The 12,500-nt window shown below is 40.0% G+C and overlaps 1 protein-coding gene across 8 annotated transcripts in view; it reads right to left on the reverse strand.

Moving 5' to 3' along the window:
- Positions 1–860: 860 nt before the first annotated feature.
- nav2a (neuron navigator 2a) overlaps positions 861–12,500 on the reverse strand; it is a 106,294-nt gene continuing 94,654 nt past the window's right edge. For all 8 annotated transcript variants that reach the window (XM_053683388.1, XM_017478795.3, XM_053683387.1 and 5 more), the window contains 15 exons: positions 12,184–12,320; positions 10,473–10,636; positions 10,187–10,340; positions 9,697–9,844; positions 9,466–9,560; positions 9,039–9,134; positions 8,531–8,699; positions 8,286–8,396; positions 7,050–7,174; positions 6,283–6,431; positions 5,784–5,855; positions 4,667–4,863; positions 4,455–4,573; positions 3,923–4,123; positions 861–3,836 (listed from right to left, as the gene is read on the reverse strand). In XM_053683388.1, the coding sequence (XP_053539363.1) occupies positions 3,711–3,836; positions 3,923–4,123; positions 4,455–4,573; positions 4,667–4,863; positions 5,784–5,855; positions 6,283–6,431; positions 7,050–7,174; positions 8,286–8,396; positions 8,531–8,699; positions 9,039–9,134; positions 9,466–9,560; positions 9,697–9,844; positions 10,187–10,340; positions 10,473–10,636; positions 12,184–12,320 (2,063 nt within the window). In that variant the 3' untranslated portion in view covers positions 861–3,710. The remainder of the gene's footprint in view (positions 3,837–3,922; positions 4,124–4,454; positions 4,574–4,666; positions 4,864–5,783; positions 5,856–6,282; positions 6,432–7,049; positions 7,175–8,285; positions 8,397–8,530; positions 8,700–9,038; positions 9,135–9,465; positions 9,561–9,696; positions 9,845–10,186; positions 10,341–10,472; positions 10,637–12,183; positions 12,321–12,500) is intronic.

Here is a 12,500-nt window from a genome sequence, read left to right on the forward strand (position 1 = left end):
ACAGTCGAGCATGGTGGAGGGTCGGTGATGCTCTGCGGCTGCTTTGCATCCTCTGGCACTGGAGACCTGCAGCGTGTGGAAGGCGAGATGGATTCATTGAAGTATCAGGAAATCCTAGGTGAAAACATCATGTCGTCTGTGAGGAAGCTGAAGCTTGAGCGTCACTGGACCTTCCAACAGGACAACGATCCCAAACATACCTCACATTCCACCAAGGCTTGGCTGCAGAAGAAGTCCTGAAAGATTCTACAGGGTCATCACAGTCACCTGACTTGAACCCCATAGAAAATCTCCGGTGGGATTTGAAGAAGGCGGTCGCAGCACGCAAACCCAAGAATATTACTGAACTGGAGGCCATTGCTCATGAAGAACGGGAGAAGATTCCTCAGGAACGCTGCAGAAGATCTGCATCTCGGTTGCAGCAGGTCATAACAGCAAAAGGAGCTCTACTAAATACTAAAGATGCTCGCCATGAAGGGGTTGAATAATTTTGGGACTGGAGAAGTCATTATAAGTTGCATTTTCAGTTGAATTTGGGGAAACCACTTGAAGATACAGATATGGATTTGGATTGAGCTTCTTATATCGTCATCTCTTTACATGCACACGCAAGTTTACCATGTATTAGCATAATAGTATAAACTAGACATTGTTAATAAGTAACAACCCTCTACTATACAGTATCTATTAATCTGTTATTTAAAGCTGAATGAAAATATTAAAATAGAGTGTATGTGATGTAATAAATTATTCACATGCTTAGTATCCTTAACGTAAGTAGTTTATTTGATCCTCGGTCTATCACTGTTCTTCTGAAGGTTATGAAGAAAGGAAAAAACCGACCAGTGTACACAAATATATGATGTTATAAACATGTAAGTACAATTTTATTCATCCAAATGCAAGATTTAAAAAAAAGAATGTTGTGTATTTAAAATCAAATAAACATTCAATTATGAGAATAAAGTTCAAAACGTGTCCAGAGTCTGTGCTTGAATCGACTTACATCCGAGTTTATAAAATGTAGGCACATCATAATCTGAGAATTATTCACAAAGTATATACACACTGTACAATCCATATTTATATAAATACACACACACACACACACACACACACACACACACACACACACACACACACACACACACACATGCACACACTTGGCAGTGCTGATACCATATTTGGCTTCCATTTCAAATCTGAATGAAGTTGCATAGGATCAAGATGCTGAATGTAAGCGAGAAATGAAATTCGTATGAAATTCATAAGGAATTCAAACAAAGCCACAATTAATTCCTGATATCAAGTGTTAACCGAGTTAAAAGTCAACGCTCATTTCTTCTGTTGTTTCATTTATTAGCTCTTCCTAAATGTCTATAAAAGCAGTAAGCATAGTAACAGCGTTAAGGTCCCGTATCCTACATTGTTTTTTTTGCATTTGATCTTTTCCCCTGAAGTCCACTTATAATATTTGCGCAGTTTTATGTACAAAAAAGTTCATTTTTACACAACAATTTCCATTCCTCTATTTAAACGGGAGATAAATAATGTTATCTGCTTGTAGAAAGCAATTGAAATGATTTTAAAAATAGGGGGAAATTTGACTGTTACTGACACGACTAGCTGGAGAATTAGCGGACAGATTAGCAAGGCCAAATCTAGCTAGCTAGCTAATGTTAGCTCACTGAGTACGGGGTGCATACTTTGTTAGATAGAGCCGCCTCAGTCAGTGTTCATACTGAATAGTCATGAATAAACGAGATATCAGAATGAAATACTTATGGGTTGTGGGTCTGCTGTTGGGTCCAATATATTTGGAATCGCATCATCAATACTGTTACGACATTATCTTGCCCTAATTCAAGTGTCTCGTGTAGACACTTGTGTAGCTTATTTGTTTCCTGACGGCCAGATACAAGGTTTACCTGCATGCTGCAACATCTTTCACCCAAATACTGCTACAGAATTCAATGGGACTGGGCAAGGCAAAACCTGCTGCAATGTGAATGGGTGGGGCTAATCTGCTGTAATGTGAATGGGCGGGGCTAACCTGTTATAAAGTGAATGGGGGTTGATCTGCTGGAAAATAAATGGGCGGGGCTAATCTGTTGTAAATTAAATAGGTGGAGCTAACCTTCTGTAAAGTAAATGGGTGGGGCTAACCTGCTGTAAAATAAATGGGCAGGGCTAACCTGCTGTAAAGTGAACAGGCAGGACTAACCTGCTGTAAAGTAAATAGGTGGAGCTAACTTTCTGTAAAGTAAATGGGCGGGGGCTAACCTGCTGTAAAATAAATGGGTGGGGCTAATCTGCTGTAAAATAAATAGGTGGAGCTAAACTACTGTAAAGTAAATGGGCGGGGCTAACCTGCTGTAAAGTGAATGGGAGTTGATCTGCTGTAAAATAAATGGGTGGGGCTAACCTGCTGTAACATGCATGGGCGAGTATATTTAAACAAGTTTTGACATTGAAGAAACAAGAAATCTAAAATGGGGGCTGTTTTTGCAGCTTAGTTTCCATACATAGAACTTAGGCAAGGAGTACATTTTGAAACTTGACCAATGTTTACAAACTATATTATGTGCTTTTTATTTGAGAAAACCAGAGAACATTTTGGGATTCTAAGGTCAGATAAGAACTCTAAGTCATTCCCCTTCACAGTGGTGTCGCATGGGAATTAAGGCCAAAGTAAAGTTCTGGACAGTCGATGAGGTATAAACACGCACCTACGCACACGCCTTTTTGAATTCAACATTGTGCAGTCTCACAGGGTTTTGTTGTGCACTGTTAATCGTTATAAAATGATAACGCCACTCTGAGCTGCTGAGGTGTGCAGCGTGAAGCCCTTTTGCTCGAGAGGATGTGAAAAGTTCAAGATAAGAACACAGCGCCTCTCAGGTTCTCGTCGCAAAACGCAGTAAGGCACTGGGTTCTTCAGCACCAAAAAACAAGAGGAAGGAAATGTAGAGAATGATGGCATTCAACAGTAAATGAGTGCTAGACATGTCTCCATGCTGGTGAGGTACCATTACTCATCATGCAAACCAATGAATACAGAACAGGAAGTCTCCCCGAATGCATCAAGTTATAAAATGATGGCCAGCATCAGAATAAACTTTTGTGTGCCACTGTCATGAGTGTCCAGACATCCAGAGTAGCAAAGAGCGCAAAACTCATTCGTAGCACCATTTTGTCACCAGAAACACCGTATGAGAGAAGAGATAGAGAGGTTTAGAGTTTAGATGTTTCTCAAAAAAGCATATTTTATTTATTATTATTATTATTATTATTATTATTATTATTATTATTATTATTGTTATTATCATCAGACATTATAGGTGGACTATAGTGAGGTAAGGATTCTGGAAAATCTCTGTCTGATGATGTGCTATTCTTTAATACATCCATCACAGCGGTGGTGTGAAGATGAATTATAAGTAGTGCAGTTTCTGTCTTCTTCTTTTTCTTCTATGGGTTTATTATTATTATTATTATTATTATTATTATTATTATTATTATTATTTTGAAATTGTCATCTAATTTTGTAAGCTGAATCAGTTGAGTAGTGCAGTTATTTTTTTTTCCTTTCAAAAGATGTTCCCTCATCGCATAGGATAAATTTACGAGCAGCTGCTTCATCGGCGCTGCAAGGGCACGAGGAGACATTCACGGGACGTTTGTAAGTAAAAAAAGTATAAAATGAAGCATCAGAGCGCTGACTCCAGCGATGAGTCAAGGATGTCGTCATGGTGACCATTACTGTTAGAGTCGCTGTCATAACTCGGAGTGCTGGAGCAGTTCGCGGCCTCCTTCAGACGCATCAGCATGTTCATCTGAGAGACGGGAGAGAAATACACAATGTTTAGACTTGTCTGTGTGTTTGTGTGTGTGTGTGTGTGTGTGTGTGTGTCTTTCTCACCAGTGGATCAGCCTCACTGTCAGTCTGGGTGTTCTGTTTGGTAGTGCCCTCTTTAGAGGTGGAGCCTCCGTCCAAACCCACATCCTCTGGGCGGAGTTTTAGCAGAGCAGGACAATCAGGATGCAGCGAGCTCGATCTCCATGGAAACGTGTCCATCACCCAACGAGTAGGATCATCCCATGCAGCTCTGCGTCCGTACAGCTGGAAGGCGGAAAAGATGCAAACGCGTTCGTTATACTCTATCCTGTTAGAAACACTGCAGCGCTGGCCATGAGTGCTGGAAGACCTACAGACCTACACACAGTGACTCACAACATCTTCTCATGCTTACAATCCAACTAAGAACTCGGAAAGTCAATTTTCCAGAATTGTCTACAGTCTTCCAGTACTTCTCCTCAGAAATACATGGATGCCCAGAGCAAGGTCATATTTCTACATCTCTGAATTTGATAAACATATAAAGAAGACCTACATGAATAATTTCTGCACAACCCCTGATGGGTTGGACTGACATTGACGCCTACAGAATTACCTGCAAACCCTCTCTGACGGCTTCCAGCATGTATGGGATGATGCTGTAATTCCACAGATCTGTAAACCAAATGCGTGATCCATCCACGTCCATCGGACATGACAGGAACAGACGCGGTCCTGCAGCAGACGCACATACACGTACACACAAACATTTCTAACGGTTGTCTTATGAAGAATTTCCTCCACAGATTACACTGAAGTCTTGCTCACCGATAGTGACATCTGAGGAGCTGTGAGCCTCCAGGAAGCAGTTGAGATGATGCCAGACATGAGGAATCCACTCAATGATCTTCACCAGCTCTGGATTACGTGTTCGGCTGCTGATTTCAGTCTCAATAAGCCTCCGACGCAGAAAACGGCCCAGAAAGCCCTTCACTGGCTCAGTGTGATTCGCACACAAAACCCACCTGCAACACATCGGAGGTTTGTTGTGATTCTCTCAGCAGAAGGAGCCAGTTATTGAACCCTGTGTACTAGTGGGAGTTACTATCTTTTTTTCTCTCAGAAAAAAATATACACCACCATCTCTCTCAATCTCTCATTTGTAGTAGCCACATTGCTTGGCTTAGATTTATCATAAGTCTAGCCCCTCCCACTTCACATTTCCAGAAATGACTAGCTGTACTAACAGAGCAGGCCAGGACCAAGATATTACATGTAAATGAACACAAAATGTATTAATATTAACAAAATAAAAATAATACAGTATTAATATGACTTGGGCATTAAGCTGTAACAGTGCCCCCTAGTGATCATTTATATTTATGGCATTTAGCAGATGCGCCTATGCAGAAAACTTACAGAAGTGCTTTGGCGTCTCTATCAAAAACACATTATTATGTTAGTTTGATCGGGTCTGGTGAACAGTCTGACACAATCACACAATATGTTACAACATTTTATCTTTTTTCTTTTGAAAGGGCGTTACGGTCTGGGCACTGATATACAGTATAACAAATATATCCTCACACCCTGATATACAGTATAATAAATATATCCTCAAACCTTGATATACAGGATAATAAATATATCCTCACACCCTGATATACAGTATAATAAATATATCCTCACACCCTGATATACAGTATAACAAATATATCCTCACACCCTGATATACAGTATAATAAATATATCCTCAAACCTTGATATACAGTATAATAAATATATCCTCACACCTCAATATACAGTATAATAAATATATCCTCACACCCTGATATACAGTATAATAAATATATCCTCACACCCTGATATACAGTATAATAAATATATCCTCACACCCTGATATAAAGTATATATCGGATATGTACCATCACACCGGTTTTGTTACCTGAAGTTATGATGAAGCTGCAAATTCGGAGATGAAGATGTTGTCTGACTCATGGTGCCGATTATGTATGGGCTGGAGGACAGACACAAAAGCTAATTAACAAGTAAATATTCAAAAAACACATAAATGGAAACTATTCAGTAGTACTAAATTTCATTCGTTCTTCCTTCACTTTTTTCATCTTGGTATGTCTTCCTGTGATCGCTTCCTCTCTCTTTTATCTGCTTAACTCTGCACCACTGGAAGTTTTGAAACGTTAGAGTAACTAAACATGAGACCAATTTCATCCCATGATAAAAGGGTCCTTATGTGCACGCTGTCCACTTATCTTATATCTTATGGCTGGTACATGCTGGTGCAGAATACACTCAGAAAAGAATCAGCGTAAAGAGAATGAAGCATACGAGAAAGTAATGGTGTGTGCGTGTGTGTTTGTGTGTATGTGCGTGTGTGTGTGTGTGTGTGTGTGTGTGTGTGTGTGTGTGTGTGTCTGCCTTACCAGTGCTGCCGTGTTTGGGTAAGCAGGCCATTGAATATCTCCCCAAGTGAGCTGATGTGATGCAAGTTGTCCAGTATGATAACTAAAGGAGCTTCATGTTGATCCACACTGCACTGTTCCACTACAGCCAACAAATACTGTCGCAGCTCCTACAGAGAGAGAGAGACATGGGAGAGAGAGGGATATATACAGAGAGAGAGTGAAGAGAGAGGGATATATGCAGAGAGAGAGTGAAGAGAGAGGGATATATACAGAGAGACAGTGAAGAGAGAGGGATGTAAACAGAGAGACAGTGAAGAGAGAGGGATGTAAACAGAGAGACAGATGAAGAGAGAGGGATGTAAACAGAGAGACAGATGAAGAGAGAGGGATGTGAACAGAGAGACAGATGAAGAGAGAGGGATGTAAACAGAGAGACAGTGAAGAGAGAGGGATGTAAACAGAGAGACAGATGAAGAGAGAGGGATGTAAACAGAGAGACAGATGAAGAGAGAGGGATGTAAACAGAGAGACAGTGAAGAGAGAGGGATGTAAACAGAGAGACAGTGAAGAGAGAGGGATGTAAACAGAGAGACAGATGAAGAGAGAGGGATGTAAACAGAGAGACAGTGAAGAGAGAGGGATGTAAACAGAGAGACAGATGAAGAATATGAAACACACTGAAGTTGACATATAGCACTGAAATTTTACAGATTGTAAACTGACCTTTCATCAAACAGAAATGAGTTTAAACCTTATGCGGCCTGTTCAGATGCATGTGGCCTAACCTTGCTAGACTTGTGGTCTACGTTGAAGGTGGTGATGGCAGTGTGTGTAATAGTGCGTCCCTCAAGCAGTGTCAGGTGTTCGGCGAGACGCTGGGCCAGGTATGTTTTCCCTGTGCCACTTGGACCTGCAGGACAGTTAGCCAGAACAGTTATACTTATTGCATAATACACTCATGCTGCCTTTGGGGAGGTAAACAATTTTAAATGGCTGTTTGCTATTATGTGGCCATATATACAGTTGTCTAAAAGATGCCAGCAATGCAACAATAAACTATACATGCATTTAACAGCTCGCTCACTTTCACTGGAACTCTCCCTAACTAACACTTCCATGAAACCTAATGAAATTCATAGTTCAGATTCGATTGGTTATTATATAAAATAACATAAGTAGAAGCTTTATTTGTAAACTGTTCTCCACTGAAGCTAAGCAGGGTTGCGCCTGGCCAGTACCTGGATGGAACACCTCCTGGGGCAAACTAAGGTTACTGCTGGAAGTGGTATTAGTGAGGCCAGCAGGGGGCACTCACCCTGTGGTCTGTGTGGGCTCTAATGCCCCAGTATAGTGACGGGGACACTATACTGTAAAAACAGCACCGTCTTTCGGATAAGATGTTAAACTGAGGTCCTGACTCTCTGTGGTCATTAAAAATCCCCATTGGCAAAATTTGCTATTGGCCCCCTAATAATCTCCATCGTTGAATTGGCTACATCACTCTCCTCTATATAGTATAGTGTAGTATGGTATAGCATGGTATAGCATAGTGTAGTATAGTATAGTATTGTGTAGTATAGTTTAGTATTGTATAGTATAGTGTAGTATAGTATAGCATGGCATAGCACAGTGTAGTATAGTATAGTGTAGTGTAGTATGGTACAGTATAGCATAGTGTAGTGTAGCACAGTATAGCATAGTAGTGTAGTATAGTATAGTACAGCATTGTAGTGTAGTATAGTATAGTATAGCATAGTGTAGTATAGTATTGTACAACAGTATAGTTTAGTATGGTATAGCATAGTGTAGTATAGTGTAGTTTAGTCTAGCATGGTGCAGCATAGTGTAATATAGTATAGTGGTATACAGTATAGTATAGTATAGTGGTAATAATATGTAACACCAATATAGTATAGCATAGTATAGCATAGTAGTGTAGTATAGTATAGTGTAGTATAGTATGGTAAAGTATAGTATAATAGTATAGTATAATACAGTGGCAATAACAATATGTAACACACCAGACAAAATGAGACGGCGATGTTCGTGCAGCAGTGACACGTAGCGCTGCAACACAGGCTTTGGGATTAACATCTCAAACACAAGTGAGTCAATCGACTGGGAGCTCACACCTGTATACACACACACAAACACATACACACAATCACCTTAGACATGTTTTCAAAATATCAGATCATACTTCTACTAAGAGTTCGTTTTTAGGTGTGTGTCGGGGGCATGTAGGAATAAGTATGTTTTTGTGTACCTTTAAGTGAAATGTTTATTGTCTTGTTTTCCCCCACTAGATATCCACAAGGAAGCAGTTCTGGCGTTTCTGCTCTACCGGGCCTAATCACATCCCCAATACGATACGACTCCACGCTGTCAGAGCTCAGTCCCAGCTGACTGACTTGATCGACATGCCTGATGTATTCCTACACAAGGACATAAATGACAAAATGACTGATCGGCACTACATTTCAGTGTCAGCTATGTTCGAATATTTGAAGAGGAATATTGCATGACTGCCATTAAACATAACATATTTAATCAATAATATATATATATATATATATATATATATATATATATATATATATATATATAATAAAATCAATCTAGAAATCTTCATTAATTCTTCAATAATTCTATTATTATTTCTGTAAATTTTAAAGTCTAGCACAGGGTTGGACCATTCGTTTACCAACCCCAGTGTTAGTATACTGTGAACACAATATGAAGAATAAGAATGGTCATGTGATGTAAAGCATTACCTTAAACAGGCGTTTCACTACTCCATCCAAAACGTCCCATTTGGTTTTCCCGCTAACTCCGATACAGCCGATCAGGAAGTCCCGTGGTCTGCAATCCTAAAACACATCAAATGTTCTCATAATTATTACTGACACAGTGCTTCTTTCCCAAATTTGACCTTAACTTTTAGCACTAGATGGAATTCCATACAGATCCATTTGGAAATATTGTACTTCCAGGCAGTTTCCTGATATCTCCTGATATATTCTAGTAGTAGTAACTGTGTCCTAGCATCCTGGTTCTCATAGAGCAAGGTTCACAAACTAGCCAGAATACTTTTGATACAACCGGAATTGCGTATATAAGTAAGATAATGTGTATTTTGAAAAAACAGGCCAATCGTGCCACAAGAACAGTTCATTTTTGTTAACAAAATTAAGGCCGAACCTCTTTCCTGGGTGCATCCTCTCCCTGTAAACTGACCACGATCTTTACATGTTGGCCATCTTTACGGTCTCCTCCAGAATCATCCAGCAGTATATCTGTAGACGGAGAGGAATTAATTTTTTCTTAATACAACACCTCAAATACGCGATGTTACAACTTTTGTCTGGAAACATTATTTGACTTTTTGAATAACAGATGAAGTGGAAATGGCGTTTGGTCATGGATTTTTACCAAAGCTTGTGGACTCGTGGGCGTTTTGTTGCGCGAGTTCAGTTGATGGAGTCGTGATGGAACTTGGGGCGATTAATGTTCGGCCACCGTTTGCCTGGTTCTCCATCTTTAACTGGTCGTTTTCCACTTTCAGCTTCTCAATCTCAGTCTATACCAACACACACACACACACACACACACACACACACACACACACACACACACACACACACATTTGTTATTAAAAACCTGACTAAATTTCAAGTTACAAATTTGTTGCTTGCACTGCATTATGGGTAATAAACACAATGTGAGAGACAATAACACTATGTGAAGCTCAAACATGAAATAACCGTTAACATTTTTTGTTGTTGGAATGGATTTTGTCTGTTCTAGTGTTTGGGACAGATTCTTGAAAAAAATGGCTGATGTTCTACGAACTGATCAATTCTAGCATGTAGTACTCGAAATCGTGCAGGTTTTTGGGTTTTATCTATTTATTTATTTTTACCTGCATTCGATTCATGGCCTCCCGTAATTGGTCAAGTTGGTGGGCGGAGCTAAGCGCCTCTAACCGGATGTCCGTCAACTTCATTTCTTTCTCTCTCAACTCGCTCCGGAGCTGCATTACAGTCTCCGCCTCTCCATCGAAACCCTCCGGCAACCTGTGGATTGATAATAAAACGATGAAACAAACAGCTGTAGCATTGGCTACGATTAAATCAGTAGTGCCACCTGCTGGAGAAAAAAACAAACAACAACAACAACAACAACAACACAAAAACACATGGACGTACATCGAGTTTGAGTTCCTGAGCACGAGTGTGGAGCTGCTGGATCCGTTATGAGGGAGTTTCGGAGATGAAGGAAGCGAGTCGTTCATTTCCTCGATGTCCGAATGGGACGAGGCGGATTTCGGTGACTTCTTTTTGGTGAATGCCTGTTTAAAGGAGCTACGCAGCTGAAAAACACGAGAGACGAGAGACAAAAACGAGTGAGCTGGGACAAGTTGGAAATGATCGACGATCATACAAGCGTTACGTAGAGAGAGAAAAACAAGAGTGGAGAAAAAGACAAAAATAAACAAGCACAAGGAAGGAAAGCACAGAAACGAGCAAAAAGTACAGGTGGGTTTATTACTAGAGTAACGTGCACTTTAATACAGTCATGTTCGGCTTGGTTTTCCTCGAGAAATAACTGAGTCATTATATTTAGTTACAATATTGGAAATATTGTCGGTTCGACATGTCATAAATATCCTTATATTCGCTTAATAACAATACGAACGTTTCACTGGCAGTTTGTCGGCTTATTTCACTTGTCCTTCAAATTGCAACCTGATTGGACAAGAGGTTTTAAAAAAAAAAAAAAAAAAAAAAACCTTCACATCACCCTTCTAAAATGTCACTGTGACCATAAAAAAACACTGCTGTAAAACTAATAAATAATCCAAAAAAAAATAATGGTGAAATTGTGAAAGACAAAGACAAAAAAAAAAGGGAGAAAGCATCAGCAAGGGAGAAAGCAGAAAGCGAAGGTGCTGAAGCTAACAGGGTAAAACGGTTAGCTATGGAAGTATAATAGTGCCAAATGTCCTCAAGGCAAAATGGCATAGGGAATGACTTGGTCATAAAACCAGCTGTAAAGTGTTCATCTTGGTGTCAGCTATAACGCTAACCTCTTTATCAAAAATCTAAAAGGTATGCGTTATAGCTGACACCTAGATGAACACTTTACAGTTGGTTTCATGACCAAGTCATTCCCTTCAAATGCTACTGAAGTTAGAAACATGTATACCAATATGTAACTTTAAAGACGGTCCCTTAATTTGCGCATATCTGCGAATATCGAACGTCCCACATCAAGCCAACTTTATGCCAGTCCGCTAGCTTCATCGTCTCTTGTGGTGTGTCAGCACAATCCTACCACTAGGGGGTGCCCCAGAGTAACATGTTACAATAGTATCGGCAATCCATTGCTCTTTCTGTGAGAGCCGGATCTGAAGACTTGAATTTTAAAAAAATAGAAAAATAATGTGTGGGAATATTATCTGACGAATAATGAAGATGGGATTTTAACAACTGAATATTTTGGAATCGTATTTTAGGAAGGTGAATACGTGTGCATTGAATTTTGAATGCTGGAATTTTGTTTTCAGTCAAAATACACAAACCCAATGAATCGCAGAGGAAACTAATTCAAGCACTGATATTGTGATATGTTTTTATTCAGTTTATGTAATTCAACATGCCATTTTGCCTTGAGGACATTTGGCACTTATATACTTCCATAGTTAGCATTCGGCAAAATCATGTTAGCTAAGCTTATAATTGCTAACACGCTTACTCTTACCTCAGACACCTGCCAAATGAAGCGACGAGGAAACAGAGACACAGAAAGCAGACTTAGCTGGTGTGTGTGCGCATGTGTGTGCGCATGTGTGTGTGTGTATGTGTGTATGTGTATGTATGTGTGTGTGTGTATGTGCATGCGTGTGGTTTCACACACCCAGTTTTTCTTTTTCTTCTTGCCGCTGTTGTCTGTATTCTCCATGCTGGAGTGGCTGGTGATGCTGGACACACTGTCCGACGAGTGCTGTCTGCGCATACACATCTCTGCCTGTACTGAGACTGAGCCCACAGAACCTTTAAACACACACACACACACACACATTAACAAACACTAACATAACCGTTTCCACAGTCGCTATTCTTCACACGTTGACGTTACAGGCACGATTCCAATAGTTTTGCTCAGATCCGATCTGGACAGCTTAGAACTACATGTGGCTCTTTAATGTGACCACACCTGGTCCCTGCATGAGA

This window comes from Ictalurus punctatus, chromosome 10, assembly GCF_001660625.3.
Source record: "Ictalurus punctatus breed USDA103 chromosome 10, Coco_2.0, whole genome shotgun sequence".
NCBI classification, from domain to species: domain Eukaryota; kingdom Metazoa; phylum Chordata; class Actinopteri; order Siluriformes; family Ictaluridae; genus Ictalurus; species Ictalurus punctatus.